The sequence below is a fragment of the Daucus carota genome, chromosome 4 (genome assembly GCF_001625215.2).
Source record: "Daucus carota subsp. sativus chromosome 4, DH1 v3.0, whole genome shotgun sequence".
NCBI classification, from domain to species: Eukaryota; Viridiplantae; Streptophyta; class Magnoliopsida; order Apiales; family Apiaceae; genus Daucus; species Daucus carota.
In genome coordinates this window covers 46,039,696-46,061,329 of record NC_030384.2, presented here as the reverse complement: position 1 = coordinate 46,061,329, position 21,634 = coordinate 46,039,696, and the positions used below count along the sequence as shown (strand labels likewise).

The 21,634-nt window shown below is 34.2% G+C and overlaps 2 protein-coding genes across 8 annotated transcripts; both read right to left on the bottom strand.

Moving 5' to 3' along the window:
* Nucleotides 1-388: 388 nt before the first annotated feature.
* On the bottom strand, nt 389-3,785 carry LOC108219074 (trihelix transcription factor PTL). Its single transcript, XM_017392328.2, has 2 exons — nt 2,918-3,785; nt 389-1,953 (listed from the first exon to the last, which is right to left on the bottom strand). Exons 1-2 carry the CDS (start codon nt 3,457-3,459, stop codon nt 600-602), a joined length of 1,896 nt encoding a protein of 631 aa, XP_017247817.1. The 5' UTR covers nt 3,460-3,785; the 3' UTR covers nt 389-599.
* Nucleotides 3,786-11,682: 7,897 nt separating this feature from the next.
* On the bottom strand, nt 11,683-21,092 carry LOC108216315 (flavin-containing monooxygenase FMO GS-OX-like 9). 7 transcript variants are annotated; one of them, XM_064092566.1, is made up of 10 exons: nt 20,829-21,091; nt 20,655-20,742; nt 19,953-20,088; nt 18,535-19,080; nt 17,134-17,204; nt 16,236-16,394; nt 16,037-16,119; nt 14,675-14,810; nt 14,337-14,510; nt 11,683-14,207 (listed from the first exon to the last, which is right to left on the bottom strand). In XM_064092566.1, exons 4-10 carry the CDS (start codon nt 18,839-18,841, stop codon nt 14,031-14,033), a joined length of 1,107 nt encoding a protein of 368 aa, XP_063948636.1. In that variant the 5' UTR covers nt 18,842-19,080; nt 19,953-20,088; nt 20,655-20,742; nt 20,829-21,091; the 3' UTR covers nt 11,683-14,030. The 7 variants fall into 7 exon arrangements, 4 of the variants coding, with proteins under 4 accessions (XP_063948636.1, XP_063948637.1, XP_063948635.1 ...); XR_010291481.1 differs by lacking the exons at nt 19,953-20,088; nt 20,655-20,742; nt 20,829-21,091 and having other exon boundaries at nt 11,683-11,866; nt 11,977-12,068; nt 12,219-14,207; nt 18,535-19,946; XM_064092567.1 differs by having other exon boundaries at nt 18,535-18,808; nt 20,655-21,092.
* Between the last annotated feature and the right edge of the window lie 542 nt (nt 21,093-21,634).

Genomic DNA, 21,634 nt, shown 5'->3' with positions numbered 1-21,634 from the left:
TGTTTCGTCTCTTTTAGACTCTAGTTAAGATCAATTCTCTCATAGGAGTATCTTCCATTCGTTAGCAAGCAAGTCAACGGCGCCTCGTATATACATTTATTTGAAGCACGAAAAGCCATTCCCAGTGATTCTTAATGCCGGATTAGAGAGGTTTATATTCAGGATATTGTTAACTCGTACTGACTCGTGATAATACAAATATCGATAAGATTGACCATAAACGAGAATCGTAACAGAAGAAGCATGTAGAATAACCTACAGGATGATGTTTTTTTTTCAGGTAACCAGCGGTGTAATGATAATTACACACTGGAAGAATGAGAATCAACAGGACCAAAGAGAGACCAGCTTGACAGTTTTGCAGGAGTTTAAATTAAAGCATACAGAATAAAAAAACTGAAGAGATTAATTAATAAGTTGCATACATATTACAACTGATATTTGATGCAATCAATACGTGGTCACATCACGATTTAATTACCTGAAAACATACTCCAGCTTTATGTACTAGTTCGAACTCCTCTTCCGTGAAGCTAGCACAACTTAAAACAAGGTACACCAAACAGATTAATTAAGTATTCACTAATGATAATTAGTGATTAATTATCGCCCTTACTCGGCTTCAATCCATAATTTTCCCATAAGTTATCTGTCTGATCTCCCATGAAAAACCTAAATGAGCTACCTTGCATTGTGCTGCTGGCTACATTGGAATCTGGAGGCGGCCTTGAGGCGTTCTCATGGTGGCCACTTTGTATCAGTAGCGATGTCGTCAATTCAAGACCTCCGAGGGCTCCTCCGCCTCCTAGATCATTGGTTTCTCGGTACTCTCCTTCTCCGCCTTGATTATTGCAGATCGATTCGTTGTTCTGAAAGTAAAAACAGCTGCTGCTTACTGTGGGAGTCACGTTGTTCTCTTTGCGTTTCTTGCTAGATTGATCCTTGGCTTTGGCTAGATAATTGTTGATGCTTTCCCACTTCTCTTTGCACATTGCAGCACTCCGATTGTCATATCCCAAGCACGCCATGTTAGATGCGATCTCCTCCCACAACACTTCCTCTTCTGAAGTCCCGCTTTGCTGAACAAACATCGGCTCCATGCTACTCCTCAGTTGGATCAGTCTCGTGATCTCACATTCTGGCCAGCTCTCGCTGCTGTTTGGCATCATCGTCTCACTCCCATTATCGTTCGGGTTTTGAAGCGGATGTTGATGATGAGCAGCCCTCATTGACAGAAGCTCCCCATGATCACCTTGATCAGGAGATGAAGACCTAACCGGGGCCCTAATGTCTTTAGTCCCGGTTAGCTTGTGCAAGGCTTCCATTAGGCCAGCATCCCGCGCTTCAATCCAAGCTCTTTCCTTTTCCCAAAATTTGTGCTCTCTCTCGGTCCTAGCTGCCTCCTGTTTCCTCCATTCCTCCTCGCGCATCATCCTCTCCTGCTCCTTATGCTCGATACTCTTCATCATCTTCTCGAGCCAAACCTCCTGCTTATCCATAAGTTTCCTCATCTGTCCATCAATAAAATCCTTTATCTTCGCCTTCCAACTCCTCTTACCTTTTCTCTTCAACGCGGCCGCATTCAGATCACTGCAGTACTCATCCGACGAAGAAGTAACAAAAGCCGAGGAGTTCGACGGAGTAAAGCTATCATCAATCATCTGCCTCGGAGTCTGATGAAACACTTCCTGATTCGGAACCTGAGAACTCCCATACGGAAACGCAGCAACTCCAGCTCCACTTAAATGTGCATTGTTCAGAACCGATGTAGTCGGATTGTTGCTCGACGATTCACCATAGAGAGCCTCAAGCTGTCGAAAGAATCTATAATGCTTACCATCCTGCCTCCCGGCTTTCCCTTCTTTAGTCTTCTTGTAATACTTGTACAAATTCTCGAATTTTTCTCTGCATTTCTTTCCACTTCTTTGGTACCCATGATCAACGCTCATTATTCTACACAAAGGATAATATAAAGTGACGAATACAAATTTCATTAAAATATGCAAAAAGCGATTCGAATGTAGAAGATAATGATTACATACATATGGGAGGGGAAGAATCTTAATGATAAAAAATACCCATATGTAGTCCACTAATAAGCGAGGATGAATCAAAGTGGAAATAAAGTGTAAACTTAGGTCGAGTCATAATGATCTTTGCTAATGATCATGAAGGAATTTTTTTTGTCATTTTAATAAAGTTTTCTGGAGAAAGGCGAGACATTGGGATAGCTGCTTCTACATACACATTGTCTTTTCCTGATGGAATAATTTTCACTACCTTCAAATACTAGATTACACTTACACATATACAAAACTAATGATTAAGCTTTTGATTAACCGAGATGAATACTCAACTTCGTAAGCAGTAGTTTTTTTGATAGTTCTTGAACAATATGTAAACCAGCGATATCGAATATGGATCGGATTCAGCAACAGTTGATCTTTGATCCGAAACGAGGAATAGAAGCAAACAGTTGGTAATATTAGTATGATATGGGGGATTAAATGGTGTTGGTGAATTGTGTAAAAGGTAGCAAGAAGATTAGGGATGAACAGTGGAAGCTCTAGTCAATCATGAAGGTATAACGAAGAATTAAAAAATCAAGTGGCAGATAAGACGGAAACAAGATATTTTATATTTTATTTATATTCGTCGTCTCCCTCCTCCCTAATTCTCTCTCCCCCACTCGCATGTGACCGTGTGTTGATTGTTATCAGAAACCTAATTGTCATAGAGGAGTCGGTTGAAGTCTGAGAATGAGAAAGAAGCCGAGGGTGAGAGAGATCTAGAGAGATTGAGAGAGGGAGAGAGGGAGAGAGATATCTTATAATCATGCATCTAGTCTAGGGTATAGTGATGAATGTTATAATATGCAGCTAGGTTTAAGGAAAGAAGAGATTGTATGTGTTCATACCTAGAGACTTCATCCCAAAGAGGGCCTTTCTGATTGGCTTCTTTGAACTTAGGATCAAGCCGTGATCTGATCTCCAGAAGAGTGAGCGTCTCTTGTCTAGGCCACCTTCCGGTACCGCCGTCTCCATTTCCACCTCCACCGCTCATCTGGAGGTCCATATCCAGAGTCGCTGCTGAAGTCCCGGCAGTAGCCGTGGAATCAGACCGAAACAGCTGATGCTGCTGTTGCGGATGATGCTGGTGATGATGATGAAGAAAGGCCGAAGAGCGAGGAGTCGGCAATGGACTCATTTGGTCCGAAGAAGAGTTGAGCTGGTGACGCGTAGAGATAAGCATCTCCAAGTGCTGCTGCGCGGCTAGCTGATCGGTGCTGTGATGAAGCTGATGCTGATGCTGACGATGATGATGATGAACCGGGTTATTCATGAGCTCGGCTGTCGGTTGATTGAACAGATTGGAGCCGACGGAGGTGGAGGTGGCGGGGCGGGCGTTCATGAAGTGCCTTAGATCCGCTATGCCATACTGATGGTCTTCCATTTCCATCAACCGAAGCTAATCTTCGGATTGGATAAAAAGAGAAGAGAGGCGAAGAGAGGGGATATGATGTTGTGGTAGAGAGGCTAAGCAATGGGGAGCGGCAGACCCGGATCCTGTCGTTCAAGAGAATACTTACTAGTAGAGAGAGATGAAGCCCCTTTGAATTTAGGTACACGACAACGGCCCCATCATCCTTCTCTTTCTCTTTCTCTCCCCCTCAACTTTCTACTAGTCACATATATTTGTAATATGTTTATGTTCCCCAATCTATATATGTCACTAATTACTCTAGCAACTACTAAGAGTTTTAAGCATCAACACCGAACAAGTCCACTTATGTGGCTGCACTACCACTTTTTCTGTAAATTTTATATCGTGTATTTTCGTGTTCCGGAATACGGAGACTAACTTTACTCATTAGTGCGTTAATCGTCTTCCATTTATATATCTACCTCAATATATACACCCAAAAATCAAATGTATCCAAATTTGTGATATATATTTCGGAAGACACTAGAGGGATCATTTATGATACCATTGCGGCCTCTTTGGCTTTAAGTTCTTGGCCACACGTACAGCTGCTGCTCAGTTTCTGAAACTACAAAAGTAAATATCAGGAATGTAAATATGCTTTCAAATTAAACCCTGTCGACGATAATAAAACTAATCTTCCAAAAGCTTCCAAGTCAAAGATTAGAACCAACATACAAGCCTGTTTTTCTTTTGTTGACTCGTTTGTGTAAATAAGTAAGAAATATTTTCATGCAAAAGAAGTTGGAAGTAGAAAATACTAACCTTTTTTTTACAAATTTTGCTTCCTTTTCAAAAACTTTAATAACTTATAATTATTAATTTACTTCTCAATTTTATTCTAGTTCTTTAATTTAAATAAAAAATCAATTTTTTAAGATAACTGAAACGGCCCCTGTGAACGGACATACATGGATTCCAAGCTGCAAGCAAATATTGGATATCCGACAATCAACGACTGATTTACTTTTAACAACTCATTTTATCAATAAAGTACTCCATATTTTTAAAAATATTCATACGAGATATGCGTAAAAGACTAAATGGACTCGCCTTAAAGGATCAAATTTAACTTTTCACGGTCATCCTTTATTACATATCCAGATCGAAATGTTGTCCCCCAAATTTCTAACGTATCGCATACTGTACACTGTTTGCACAAGACTATAGACATGTCTGATACTATGCAGACTGTTATTTCACGTAACAAAAACCCCAAAATTCCGAAAACTAATTCAGCATATACAAGAACGAGGACTCTGCTCACACTTATTAATCCGCATTATGTATTTTAAATATACAAAATTCATAGCAAATTTGTAAGAAGGGAGGGGGGTCCAAGCTGTAAAACTAAAGACTCGTTGCTTTTGATGTAAAGTATATACAAAAGTTTGGATCATGATGAAGAATTATATTGATATATGCCAAAGTATTCAAAGTTGGTAGATCATATATTTGAGAACCCTAGGATCTTCGACAGCTTGTTATTTAGTATAACGAAATCAAGAAAAGCGAGTTCCATCGACGTTTCAATACATCTTAGAGTATCCAAACTGTTATGCACGAGATCAGGGTCTGCTTAATCAACTATTTCTTTACAGTAAAAGAACAAAACTCTCTTTTGATGTGGGGAGAGCATTTAATTGCTTTATAAAGTGCCGAACTTTTTTCCTGATCTGGTAATCTCTTATGTGTACGAATAGGTTTTAAAACATTTATTATATCTGGATCTGGAATGCACTTTATTATGGGTCTGCTGTGCTTGTTTATGCATATAATTCACTGCTAAGAAACTAATTAAGTGGCTAAACCGTGTGTAAGTATTACTACATTGTAATAAAACAGACACACATTCTTCTATTGTTCTTTCTAGCCGTGCCCACATAATCTACTTTTGCATCCCAGTATATTTGAATCATGATTGTGGCCAGCTTGCTGCTCATCAGAAGTCCAATTATTTTTGCGTTATCATTAATAATTACACGTATACCCTAACTCGCCACTATATATAATTGGCGACACAAAAAATTTCAATAAATTTGTTAAATAATATATAGGATTCCTTATTAGTGTTATAAAAGTTCTTGATTAATTTTTAAAAAATATAATTTATCAATTTACACTCGATTTTATTAAAAATCTATGATATGTAAAAAAAAAATCGATAATTTTTAAATTGACAATTCAAACGATTAATTTCAATTCCTAATTTTTACAACCATATTTCGTTCCTACTTTTATTTAAATAGAAGACAAATAATTAACAACAAAAATATGATGGAAAATTTTATACGGTATATGGTGTTGAGCAAGTATAGAAGACACATATATTGACTATATTTATGAATAATACGAGAGAGCATGTGATTACAAGCAACCGCTGCTGACAAAGAATTGTGTACAATCGTACTACATACTACCTTTTTCATTCAACACGGCTTCATCAGTACCTTACTGGCCATTCCTTTTCAGTTTCTTTAAACTTTCTTCTCTGCGACCTTCTTTAATTTCTCCCTTTTTCTCTTCTTTTTCCTTATTTTTCTTCGTCATTTTTGTATTTCTATTAATACTAGTATCTTCTTTGGCCGTATCTCAAGTGTATGAACTTTAGACAATATATACTCATGTTCAAATACAAATGATAAAATTTATTTATTGAATATACTCTGTCTGGTGTTATGATTTAGTTCCTATTCAGATTTAATGTAGTTCAAATTTATTGTACTCGAATTTAATGGTGGTCTGAAAGTCTAATCTGCACATTGTTTGCAAGATTTTGTAAGAGTTAACTTCTGGGATTTGAATGGATTCTGGCACACAATGGTAACGTGGTATCAGTTAGGGATGAGATGACCTGTCTGGATTGAGGGGACTTGAAAGGAGTTTGATTTTTTTTTGATTTTTTTTAAAAATGAGTCAATTCAGCATTAGGATAAGTTATTATGACATGTTTTTTAAATAATTTTTAAAATTTTATTATTTATTATAATTACAATGTTTTTTATCTGATTATATCATCATATTCTTAATATATTATATACATTATCGTTGTTGAATTATAAAACCTTTTATATATTGACATTTGTAACTATTTTAATTTTAATTTTTTCTAAAAAATTATTCTAAAATACATGTTTCAATAGTTGAGAATAATTTGTTTTATTTCAGCAAAATTATGTTGTCTAATAATTAAATAAATGTTATGTGTAATATTAGTCGGAGTTCTTTGAGTTGTTATCCCAACAATTATTTGACAAATTAATATATAAGTTAGCACAAAATTTTAATTAAATTTGGCAATACCTTCTGTTTTAAAGATAAATTTTCAAGAACCCCTTACTTAAATTTGAGAAGGCCTTTAAAAAGTAGGCTCATGTTCAAAATTATGTGATCAATCAAAAATATTATGTTCAAGAAGTCATTTAAAGAATTGAGAGTTTAAGCCAATAAAAATCAGAAAATTTTATTAATGTATGCTGCTGGACACATCATAAAAAACCGCAGAAAAAAATATATGTATATATAGACGAAGATTTAGAAAAGTCCATGGCAATGGCATGTTACATAATAATTCTGAAATTATCAGCAACTGATCAAACTGAGTATTGCTACTGCATGCCTGATGAGTACTGTGAGATAGGAGGAGGGGCCGACTGAGGACTGAGGACGACTGAGTTGCTCTGATTACTTGTTTCTTAAGATAAATACTACTAGTAGAAAACAGGTTGCACAACGTTCCGTCCATGCACGTATGGTGACACCATGTCTCTCTCTTTTTTTTATAGTACCAGCGGAGTCTATGATTTTAAAATGTCAATTTTTTAAATAATTAAATAAAAGTGAGGGACAAAAGTTTGTAAACGGACAAAATAACATAATTAACTGACTTTCTCGAATTATTCAGATTTATCGATTAAAAAGAGGCAGTGCTGAATGAACCTTATTTCACGCTGATCAGGTGCTGCAGCCCCGTCTGTTATTAGCCCTGCTCTGGAATGCATGCACGTCCTCGCCTTTTAGCTTTACACTCAGATTAATTATTCGAAATATATATTTTCCTCTCTGTGTACTCTAGCTGGCTAGCTTCTCCACTCAAAACACATTTCTAGTTTAGTTGTATTTGCAAGCTATGAAGCTACGGCTTTTGTTATCGGCATTCCTTCTCTACTAGCTAGGTTAGCATATATTCTTTTTTGAAGAAACAGGTTAACATATATTCTTATTGGTTTTTCGGTGTGCTGCACATGTTAACAAAAAATTTTATGAGTTTGAATCATTTTGATTGATTTTTATTCTTTAATAATGATGGATATCATACATATACAATAATCATATCAATCAAAATAGCCAAATACATAAAATTTTATACTCAACATGTGCCCATGCCCCATGGCACACACCAGACAAACTCTATTCTTATTACTCCCGTTTAAGGGGTCATTTTAATTTAGTTTAAAAGATTGCTTAACGTAAAGAAGGAGATCGGAAGTGATAAGTGAACTTGACTTATAACCGATGAAAAGTGTTTGGATAACTTTTACTTTTAAGTCAACTAAAAATTTTAATTGTATAAATAAAATTATTGTTTTTAATTTTTTTCCTAATAAAAATATATGATTAATATTATAGTATAATTCAAAAAGAAAAATTAAAAACAATAATTTAAGTATAATCAAACGGCTTAGAAATGTGGACATTTCAAAATGGAAGAAATAGTTGATCTCAAACTAAAACCGTTCTTTATCTTGAAAACTGTTTTTCATAAAATACGACGGATATTTACGGACAACCTATAAAGACTTCCAATATGTGCAAAATAATTTATGATGTATCTAGTCAAATCCTAGTTCCGGTTGGTGTGTGCATCTTTTAGTGATGAGAAAAACGTAACTCTTCAACCCTGTGCCCTAAGAATATAATAACAATAATAATACTCATGCAGACAGTGATGAATAATTGAGAGGGGGGCCTCGCAGGGGCTGTGTCCACCACCACCAATAAAAGTTTTTAATTTGATGAGATTTGAATAAATTTGGAGGAAGGAAAGCTGATTTGATGGGCCCTGATGTCCAACTCGCTCAGATGGGCCACATTGTTATAATGATTTTAGAATGTAGAGGTTGGTTACAACTTTATATATGGACAAAAACGGAGATTTATTCAACATCTGCACCCCTTTCTTTTGCATCTTTCCGTGACCCTTTTTTCTCTTCTTTTCTTTCCCACCCTTATTTTCATTTTTTTTTTTTTCAACTTTTCAGTTGAGCATAAAGAACATTCTTGCCTTCTCTAAAAGAATTTCCTAAATCTACAGATTTTGATCCCTCTCGTCTTTTTCTGATGCGTTTACATTTAAAAGACGCACAAGCCCCGTTATAGTCTGATGCTATTCGACTCGGATATAATCTCGAGGATTTTCCAACCGGTGACCTGTATGAAGCACCCTGGAATATCCCGACATAAAATGCATGACGATAATCGATGAGATTCAAATAAAACATGTAAAATGATGCTAAGAAAACGTAACAATAGCCGATTGAAAAGGGATTTGATTGGTGACCGCTGATTCAAAAGAATTTGATTGCAGCAGCAAGTGAAAGCTGGAGGTTGCGAACCAAACCATCTTTGTCTTTTATGGTATTTCTGCTTTTCTAAGTACGCACAAAATTGTATACAATTTTTATGTAAAAAACTTTTTAACCTGTGCAAAGCACGGGTTGTTTTAAATTATTTTTTCATATATCTCATATCTTTTTGTTTATCTTTTCTAAATTAAGATTATTTGTGTTATAAATGTAATTTAAATGTATTATTTGTTTGTATTTGAAGTCATATCATGTGTATGTTAGAATGCCCTGCTTCCGACTTCCTTTTATAAGCGTTTCTATTTTCCGTAACCCGTTTGTATAAAAAGTCAGAAGAACATATAAGAAGCTGAAAATTCCATTTTTTTTATCAAGACTTTAACTTTCTTTCAAACATTTTAATAAACTTATAAGTCTAGACTTACTTCTCACTAATAGTCCACTTTTTTTATTTTATTATATATTTTATTTATAAGTATTCAAAACTTATGGTAAAATCGGCCGAATTAACGGATTAATCGATAATCAGACGGATTTTGATCTGATTTGATAAAATCCAATTAAATCGATACCTAATTGGTAAGAGATTTGATTAATAGCTCAAAAATCAGCCAGAATATAAAAATTTACAAAAATTATGGAGGAAAATTAAAGTTTGAAAAATGATTATATATTATTTTAACATATATAATATTAAACTAATTTCAAATAATGATCATGTTAATTAATCTCATTAATCGCCGCTTTTTACACCAGTAAATATTTATTTTTTATTAAATCATAATTATAAATATTATATACTTATATGTATTGGAATTTTTATTATAAAGTAATTAATATATATTAATGAAGAGACATTAATGTCTAATTATGTTAGTATAAAAAGTCAGAATTAGCCTTATTATTTATGAATATACATGTATAGTGGCAAGGGTAGTTTAGTCTCAATGAATTAAATTACTCACCCTTACTTTATTAGACATATAATAGATGACATGATAATTAAGATTGGAGGTCATAGTTGATACTATTTATATGAATACAGGGATCCATTCCGATGCAAGGGTAGTTTAATCTCAATGAATTAAATTACTCACCCTTACTTTATTAGACATATAATAGATGACATGATAATTAAGATTGGAGGTCATAGTTGATACTCCCTCTGTCCCATTTAATTGTATACGTTTCTTTTCAACTGTTCGACACGCATTTCAATGCTCTTATAAAATATAGTTCCGTAACTTATTTTTGAGATTTTCTTTTTCTGAATAAAAATATAACATCCAAACTTTAATTCAGAAAAAAAAATTCAAAAATAAATTACACAACTACATTTTACAGGAGCATTAAAGTCCGTGCCGCGTCCCCGTCCCCCAATGTATACAACTCAGGGGGACGGAGGGAGTAGTATTTATATGAATACAGGGATCCATTCCGATCAAAATCATTTTCCATCGTATATTCAAATCACTTGTCTAATCTATGTACGGACATAGTTGTCGCCTTAGCAAACTCAATTATGATAACTTTAGAATCTTTCAACTATGCATCAAACAAACACATCTTTCGGTTTGCAAATCATGGAATTTCAAAAGTTGCATCCCGGCAATTTCAGGTGCAAGACAAAGATGTGTCACTCAGCTAAAGCTACATACTTATTCTAAGGATTATTCTTAATTTTCATAATTAGGCTACTTTGACTTAGTTTTGTAATACTAATAGTTTTGTGATTGGAGTTTTTGTAGTCTGTAATAGTTACAAAATTGATTAGCTTGCGAATTTCTAATACAACCTAATAGGAATTTGTGTTTATTTGGATATAAAGGCAGAATATAAAGAGGCAACACATTATCAGACCGCCCATTTAGAGGTTTCTGATGGGTCGCTTTCCAGAAACATTGAAGAAGAAAACATTGTCCCCGTTTTAGTAATGGTTGCTTAAAAGAAACAACTTCCTAACTGTTGAATTATTAATATTCCCTTTCTCGAAACTAGTCGATTGCAGCCCTCTGGGTGCATTCTTGTTGCTGCCGCTTCTTGCTCATATGAAGAACGTTGAGACATGATCAAAATCCATATGAGCATACACGGCTCATCCATCATATTAAGCAACAAACATAACAAGCTGAATAGAGGGAAGTTATAAATAAACAGATACAGTACTATTCAGATTACAGATAGTTGCTTTGTTTACCGACATTTTTTAAGAACTGCAGGGGTACCTAAAGTAACGGAAACACTCCTAGTTTAGTTCTTCACATTGTTGAGCTAGGCATCATCATAATATTGTTTTTGTTCTGACTTTAGACTTTATATCAGATCTTTATGCTGACAACCTTATGGTCAACAACCTTTTTTTTTTCTTTATATAACATGTTCTATACAATTCAGTATTCACTGACCGAGTACAGAAATATGAAAGTCTAGTGTCCTTGGCTTGCAGTTTCTTGCAGCAAATGCATGCAGGAATAGCCAGGCCCCAGCCCAATTGTCAACACTGGCTGGCCCAACAGATTCGAATGGAATATCAAGTACTAAACTACTACCACATTTTTAATGTTTGTACATAAGACCATTAACATCTTGCAAGTTGCAGAAGCCATTTCAATAATGAATATATTAATCATATTACTCACAAAAGATTTAAAATTTTATTAGTGAACACATGTGAATAAAAATAGAAAAGGAGAAGACTGAACACATAATTATGCATAAAAAGATAAAGCTTTAACTGCTGAAAACACACCTTACAGTTAGTGGAGAGCTCATTTAATCTTAACTGAACTTTGGCCAGGCTGAAAGTTGAAGGCAAAGATGACCCAGTCAGCCAATTTTCCAGAGGATGCTACTAAAATTATTGAGCAAATAGTCAGGCAGAAGTCCAAAGGCAAAAGTTGAGTAATACACTTCAATTATAGCTCCACAAATCTGTGCATGTACTTGGAGCTTCACAATACTTTCTTTCTTTAAGTTACAGGAACTGGAAAGAACTCAAGGCTACAAAATACAAAGGAGAGTGAGGAATAATGGAAAAAAGACCAAAAATTGTGTGATGCAAAATGGAAAAATCCTGGTAAAATACATATTATCTGCCTAGTATATGCAAAGTTAACACATAATAATATTGTGCTGATAGAGGAAGTCTACCTTGCATGTGGCTGAGAGCTCCGTGAACAACTCCAATGTCAGAATTAGGAGAAATAGAAAAAAAGTCAAATCAAAACCATACAATGTGAACGCATATCGATGTCAAATATGCTTTTGTGTTTCAAATGACAATTATATACAATTTCACAAATGCAATTTCATTGCATTTGATAGAGCTAATATAAAATTGGAAAAGAAACCTGAATAAACATGTTATCCAAGATAGTTATATTAGCGTATCGTTTATCTTAGAAGGCTATTAATTGATCAACAGTAATACAAATATTTAGTAGCCTTAACCTGACAGGATTACATGTAGTTAGTGCAGAGTGTATGCAATAACAACACAGTTTAATGATAAACATGGAACTATTGTTCAAGCTGCATACTAATTATTTATCTGTGGAACATGTATGCAATACAGGTAGTAATATCTACTGGCTGCTACATGTCCAAGAAAAAGATCTATTAGTCGACAGATGCTATTATCATATATATATACATGTAAATGTAGAAGGGCATTTCACAACCCAGACATGGCCATGTGTACCTCATCAGTAACATTCCTCAAGTCCCAAAATCCGAGTAAAATTGGACATCAGTGGTTTATGAAAGAACTGTGCAATCTAAGAGTGAATGAACCAGCATACCTTTTCAAAGAATTAAGAACAATTACAAAGATATGGGAATAGAATTCACCTGTCCAGAGCCCCTTCAAAATTGTCAGCATTAACTTCAAGGTGATAATTGGTTTGCTTGGAAAATATAAAAGCATTTGTGCTCCCTCTATTCTTAAATTGCAATTGATACCACATAAAGGAAACTCAGAAGATACTACTGATTTAGCTGTTCAACATGTCAACAATAATATATTGAAAAAAATAGTACATACAATGATACAATTTGTTTACACAATCTAGTACTAAAAAATGATAATACACAGAAATGCTCAAGTTGAATAAAGGACATAAAAATGTTCGAAAGAAACCTATATAACTTCTACTTATTCCCCCAGAACCTACTGATAAAGTTTCAGATGAGCATAAAGGGAAAGTCGATATAAAATTTACTGATGTTAGATCACGAAAATGAGAATGAAAACTCATGAAGTTGTTTGCACTGTATCATTAATCAGATGGAAATCCAAAAATAAGAGTGCTCTTAGTCCAGATGACAAACTACTTGGATAATAAGATAAAATTGTAACATATAAGCAATCAATGCACAAAGATTATATATATAAAAAGATACTTATAACATTCTGTACAATCTAGTCAGAATCTACATACCGATATTTTGATATTGCAACAGCACAAAATCAAGATAAACTATGTGCATCTGAATTAAGTTTATGTATAGCTATTGACCTATTGACTCATAAATTTGAGTGGTGGTATAGTATCTCAAGTAAATAACTATTTTTAAAATTTTGTAGATATTATGGTATATATAAAACTGAGAAAACATGAACCAAAAACTATGTGGATTAGAGTTGAAGAGACCTTCAATGATCATTGCGAGGCTCCAATATCTGCTGCTGCTGCTACTTTTATTGACGAACAGATAGTAGAGTTAGAAACAATCATATTCAAGTGTGTAATTGTACATGTAGGTTACTATAAACTCAAAACTCCCCAGGCAACGGCAATTAGCAATAAAATATACGCGCTTTGAGGAACACTAAAATTTTATTTTCAACTCCCAGAAAAGGGATAGTTTCAAGTCTTTTGGAACCATAGTTTTCCAAACATTTGGTTTCATGAATACTCCTTCCATAATCCATACATTGTAGTACAAAATAAAATATATCAACTATAAAGGCTTAGGACTTAAATAATGGTGAGGCACTTGAAGCAATTCGCGATCATACGAGTACTCACGATACGTTTCCAAGTCGACTTCTGATTTTTTAATAGCAGCCATACAAAGTTCTTTTCTCCACTCTTCCAAGTGTGGCACTCCGACAAGATCAGCATATTTTTCACAGTACTGCAAAACAAAACCCATAAAAACAATGTACACATGAATGGAGCAAATATAACCTTTATGCACATTCAAGGAAATTAGGAAACTAAAAAGTCGGATGCAAATCTCATCAAGTTGTCAACAAAAATAAACCTCGAAATTGCCAATATCATGGGTGTTACGTTTTGGAACACCAGCATGATCCTTTAATTCGTAAAACTCCTCAACGGACCGCATCATATCAGCCCGTGATGGCAAACTTTTTTTCCCAGAGAGCAGCTGAGCTATCCATTTTGCTTGCCACTCGAAGAATGGAAATGCTATAACCTATATATATATATGAGATGTTTTCACACCCCCAATTTAATTAATTAAATTGCTAGCTAGTTCTGTTTGTAAATTTAGCAAGAATCAAAGGTAAAATCTAAATGTACCATATCAGTTTTGAAAAAAATATAAGAGCAGTAATTATATACTTAAGTAGTATGTACCTTTTTAGGAATCCCCACAAAGGAGAGAGAAGGAGCAAGTAATGGAGGGAAAGTGTGCTCATATAATGGCCCAACTCTTCCATCATCAACTGCTACTATTCCTCCGATGTCAAGGAATGGGAACGAACATGTATACCTGCATACATCCGCAAATATACAAAAGATATACATATGCAAGTACGCAAATAGTCAAATATACAGGGAAGCCCAAAAATTGAAATGCAGGGGATTAGTACGAAAACAAGTATGACTTAAATGCAACTAAATATTGAAAAAATTAGATATAATTTTAGAAAGATTTAAACTTAGATCAACCCTTCTTGCTGACTGACTTATTTATGACATAAAATTTAGATATTTAGATAGACTTTTTTATATTTAATCACCTACTCCTATTCCTCCATTGTAAAGGAGTGAGAATATGTACACCTGCTTACATCTGCCAATATACAGTCCATATACATAGGCAGGGGCAGCCCTAAACATTGCAAGATGTTGGTTTAGTACAAAAACAAGTATGAGCTATGTATAATTAAATATCGAAAAAATTAAATATGAATTTAGTAAGATTTTGACCCTTCTTGATGACTGGCTTACTTTTGACAAAATTTAAATATATTAAATAGAATTTATTATATTACAACCCCTGGGGCCGGGTGCACTTCTAAAACCACAGTGTATATAATGATCCTTCAAGAATGGGATGTGTTGTACTTACAACAGTCTTTCTTTTTTACTGATATATGTCTTGAGCTAGCTAGCACATTCTCAGGCTTTTTTAAAATTAAAATACATTGATACTCCCTTCCGGCCACTCAGAGCGACTTGTTTGACTTTTATCGGTCACAGTGACCAGTTTTGTAATTCAAATCACACACATCGTATGTCATTGATACATAAGCATGATTAATTGATTCCAATACATATGCTTATAAAAGTTGACTTTCTGAAAAAATTGTTCATATATCTGTTAGGCCATCTCCAGCCATTGCTCTATCATCAAATTGTCACTATTTCATCTCCAGCCATTCTTTCAATTTTTACTTCAATCCACTTTATATCTAGATTCAACAATAAAATCCAACTTCAAACCTATTTTATTTTTATATTAATAATTGATAGTGCTTATATTAATATTTGTTTATAGTCTCTCTCATCTACTTTATCCATCCAGTGTTCCTACAATTTGAAGGTGAATATTTGTTTGCTTTATATATAAAGATAGAGGCATTGGACTTTGGAGATGAATTTGTGTGTTTATATAAAGATGAAGAAGGTTTTATAAAGCAGAGATTGGAGATGCCGTTAGCTTTAGGAATCCATAGACTCTATGTAAGCTGTAGGATAACATTGATTAATTACCCAGTGCAGTATATGATAGTATCGGCAGCTATGCAAGAACCGTCTACGAACACCACACGGCCATCTTCATGCAGAGAGTCTATCTGCAATATGTATAAGTTGCCATACACATTTTATGGTTCTTAGATATCTAAAAAAGACATATACATATATACAGAGAATAATATAATCGAATTATGTGAAAAAATTTAATATTTACCTCTAGATGAAGGTATAAGTTATCATGTTTCGAGATAACCTTAGATAAACCTTCACAGATATCAACAGACTTGGCACTCAAATGGACCTCCTTTGCTACTTCAACAAGCTCCATTGCGATATCTTGTCCACTGTTAGCAATTCCAACCACCACCACAACCTGTTTTCAGATCAAGCGACAAGCAGTATCTTTAAGTTGCAAACGTGTAAAATATATAGTAAAATCAAGGTTTATTAGGGACTTAACAAATCACTTTTTCTGTTGTCGAAACACATTTTTATTTAGTGTTCGATCATTAGAAGTTGTATGGTGTTTCTTAATCATAAATGTCCGCCGTTTTCAATACCATTTTTCTTCTATATTATAGCTCGTTTACGTAACAGTATGCGTTTGGGCTGATTTTTATGTGAAGCAGTATATCAAGGACAGAAAGGTGTTCCCCTGTTTTCCCTTCATTGATTGGGACCTTGGGGGTAACAAAGATTGCATCAATTTTTAAGTCAATAAGATCAACTATTCATAAAAATTACATTAGTAATACCTTTAAAATATATGCGGAAAACCATTCATGAACTACTCTCCTCTAGTGCAAAATGCCTGGCCCTATTTAGTCTTTGCTTCTCAAAGATTACAGAAAATTCACTTTTCTAGCTCATTTTGCTCGACTTATAACTAAAGCAAGTCCAGTCAGATATCTCTTTTCCAGCCTTCCTTGTCAGGACATGCAGACAACTACACAAGTACCTTGGTTGCGATAGTGTCTGCAATCCTACGTATCACTTTTACTTTGTTAATACCAGTATGTTTTGTGTATTTTTTGCAATTTCAGAAAGCTTGCACAACAAATTGCAGAAATTTGACACATTCGATGGATAATAATGTATATACAATTTTTTACCTCGTTCCGAAATGGCTCTGGAACTCTATATATGTGACTATGCAGATGTTTTTTTCTCCAGCCATCCTTTCCTAATTATTAGAAATAAGCTAAATGATTAACAGTGTTTGATTAAAGATAAACAGCTGTCTACACATTTCATATTACTAGCTATTTAGTAGGACTGTTAAATATCGAGTAGGTGACTGACTGCGGCCAAAAAACTCAAGTAGGTCACTCATTGCAAATTTGACTCAAACTGATCATCAATTAACTTTAATTTGATCATTCTGTTAAAGTTAAAAATTGAAATTACCCAAAATTGAAAAATGGTAACATAGGAGGGTAGAGCTCGTTATGGGCTTCAATATGGTTACTGAAACTTGCTATTTGGCTCACAGAATCATGGTAAAACTAGCTTTGATTCTTCGAAACCTCAAAAATAGGGAGAATCAAAGCCATATTTTGCCATGATTTTATGAGCCAAATAGCAAGTTTTAGTAACCATATCGAAGCCCAAAACGAGCTCTACCATCCTATGTTACCATTTTTCAATTTTCGACTTCAACGGAATGATCAAATTAAGTTAATTGATGATCCATTTGAGTCAAATTTGAAATGAGTGACCTACTTGAGTTTTTTGGACGCAGTTAGTCACCTACTTGATATTTAACCCTTTAATTAAAATCCATATCATGTAGTACTATTCATTTCATTTTACTATTCAATTCAGTGGGATCTTTCGTTCACATTTTTTCCACAAAGAACATTTTATAAAACATTTTGACCCCCAAATTTGGAGTATCCTACTTCACGCAATTCGCAGGGTTCAACAAGCAATCGATATTTCACGATCAAGGGTGTAGTAATACTCTTTGTAGTAGCAGTCCTTATATATCGTATTAACAGTCGAAAGAAAAAATTTATATTTGATAGGACTTCTTCCTATACCTATAAATTCCTTTGGACCCAGAAATGATACATTGGAAGAATCCGTCGGGTCTTCCAATATCAATAGGTTGATTGTTTCCCTCCTGCCTTGCCTTGCTTGATGAACAAATTTGGTAATAGTGAAGAAAGAGATCAAGATATCAAGCATATAAGTATATAATGTGTAGAAGTTGGGTAGTTGGATGGTTACTGATTTTAGGCAATGATTGATTTGTAATGTTAACAGGCAAGAGTTTATTCACCAGAAAATCTAGTTTACGCCACCTACTTAACTTCAGAAAAATAATCAAGTGGGAGAAGGATCTATCTTGGTATGTGAACCAAGGAGAATCTCGGGAAGTTTTTTTTCTGTCTTGAACTAGATTAATTAGAGTTTAACAAGTATTATACTTATTATATTGTCTGCTCATACTTGACAATCATGTAAGATGGGTTACCTATAAAAAGTTCCTAATTGCTCAAAATATATACCTTGAATAGTAGGCAGTCTAAGGTGGGAATAATGGCCAGTAGCAACAACCACAGCATCAAACACCTCTTCAACCACTTTCTCATTCTTATAATCTATGCTTCTAACCACCCATCTTAAATCTTCAGAAAACGGATCAGTAGATTCAAAAAATTTTACATTTTCCACCCTAGTGTAAAACCTGATCATCTCTCTCAACCCAAAGCATTCACAAAAATCTTGCAAATACAACAATAGTTCCCTGTGCCCCGGAAATCTCCTCGCATCTCTTCCTTCCTTCACAAAAAATGGAAAATCAGTGAACCCCATAGTCTCCCGAGCTAAATTGATCCTCAATGAATTATATACACTACTATGAACTTTCAAGGTAGTGCATTTTCCTAGTGGATCTTCGCCTTCAACATTAGGTTCATATAGCCACTGTCCTCCAACATCATGTTTCTGTTCTAGAACCACCACATCGTGACCTTCCTTCTGAAGCTCTCTAGCAGCCACTAGCCCAGATGGCCCAGCTCCAATAACGCATACATTCTTCGATTGATAACTCTCTGTTCCCATGGTTGTTTGATCATATATTATTTGTACGTTTTACAGATAAATAAATGTGAAAGGATTTGTATCTAGATATTTTTATGAATACGAAATTTGGTAGTAAGGGTACAACACACGTATCATCTTTTCCTCTGTTTCAGATTCTCTGTACTTCACCAGTGACGTCACCAGTGACGTGCATGGGGTTGGTCTATCTTTTGATTACTTTGAGTGGACAAACACTGAACAATTAGTTACTTTGGCCAATTTAATTAGTCCATCCAAATATTTAACTCAACTTAAATGTGTAAGCAAGCAAATAAAGAAGCCTCTAATGATTGATTTAGGTCCAGCAGTCATTAGATATAAATATCACTGTTTTACGTAAGATTAATTTGGTTGAAATGAACATTTTCACCAAACTCTAATTGATATATCACTCATAAAGAAGATTTTCATTTTGAGTGTTTTTGCTTTAACTGTATTATAACTGGAAATTATAGAAACATCTGTTTGGTCATGGTTAGTTATCGCCTGATTAACCTTTTCTATAATATTAATATTTGATTTAATCAGACTTCTGTACCAAATAATATTTATATTAAAGAAAACAACAAAAAACAATGCTAAATAGTTATGGCAAATTTCTTATAGAGGCAAAAAAAATAATTGAGAAAACAATCCATAAATTGGTAATGTCCCAAACCAAAAAGTTTCATCAAAAGATTCAAGAATTCATTCCAAGTTAGTTGAGATCACAAATTAGAAGCGGTCATGGAGAACAATACTATGTCAATTATACAGATTGATTAGAGAAATCGAACAATTGCCATCGATATTATTAATTAAAACACCACAAAATCCAGAAGAAAGGTATTATTCTGCTTACTTCTAACAGGAGGTCCATCTCCGGTCCAATGTGCTCAAGAAGCTGAACCCATCCATGTTAGGCATGTCTCTGCCTAAAACAATATCAAATCCATTTCTGTTCTCCAAGCAACATCAGCTGAACTGCATATATTTTGCTGAAAACCCCAGGAAGAAATAAATGGATAACCAATAACCACATAGATAAGTGTCTTTCCATTGAATTTTTAAAACAAGAATATAACAATTAATGCCTCTTGATTTATTATGTTTGCCCTCGTATGATGGGCTGGGAATTACTTTCTATACAAAAAACAGTCAAGTCCAAAACATTACGAATTTTAGATATCATTAAACAGTAAAAACACACAAAAAAAAGAAACAGATATAGAACTAGATACATGCTCCAATCTATATGTAATACTTCTTAGTTCTTACACAGATAGATACCGAAATTAAAGTTCACAGACTCGAGAAACAATATCACATCCAAATCTCTATGATTCCTACTCACCTGGATTACTAGTCTCCTAAGAACAACATCAAAAGCCCAAGATAATAAATTTACAAAATACACTGGACGAGACCGGACCAAACACTAGGAATCCAATAATGCTTCGACCTTTACAAATTTAACAAACCAGACAAACAAACTAACACATCACATGCATACACACTCACAAGTCACAACTACCATAAACCTTATATATCTATATTACTGTACCTTCATGGTGGCAAATCCTGAGCATTTTCTCCAAGATCATAAGACAACTGGGGTCATCAACAACAAGTACCCAAAGACCCGCAGGAAACTGTTGGGCCGACCCAGATTTAGCTACTTTACAACAACAAAAATACATATTCTCATCAAAATCAACTCAATAACACATCTCTCTACCTCAATTAAAGCAAAGCCCATTTCAGGAAAACAGAAACCAAAACACACCTATAAAAAGTCAAGATAAAATTTACACGATCAAAATAAACTGTGTGTCTAATTGAGCAGTGAGTTACATGTTATATCAAGAAAATTAGTACTATTTTCAAGTTAAAATGAATATAAAAAGTTAATGAGTTGGGATTTTAAAACCCCCAAAACAAATGAAGTAGAAAATTAAGTGACTTAGGTAGCCTTTGATAATCGGTGCATTCAAGATTTCAAGGTGGAGTATATACCCAAAAACAAGCGGGAATCTGAACTTCAGTTACACAAAGAATTTCACCTAACGATTTACTCCCTCCGTCCCCGGTAGATATTATACATTTGGTTTGGACACGGAGACAAAAAAAAAGTGTAAAAAGTGAGTAAAGTGAGATGAAAAGTGACTAAAGTGGTGGGACTCATTTATATTTAATGATAGATTTGAGATAGTGGAAGAAAATAGTGGGTGTAATAATGTTTATATTATTATAGAATGGAGACAGTGGAAGAAAGAAATGGGTGTAATAATATTTTATATTATTAAAATTTACTATATTTGGAATGTATAGAAATGATGGGACGTCCCAAAAAGGAAACTGTATAGAATTGACTGGGACGGAGGGAGTATTACGAGCAGGGGTTAGTTTATTTGTGTTCTAAAAATCCCCGATTTAATCTATTAATCCCCGCAAGGCGGCCACGGATTCGATTTTTGAAATCCGATTAATCTCTACATATATTTCTTAATCGAAGCATATATGATAAATTATTAAAATTAAAAT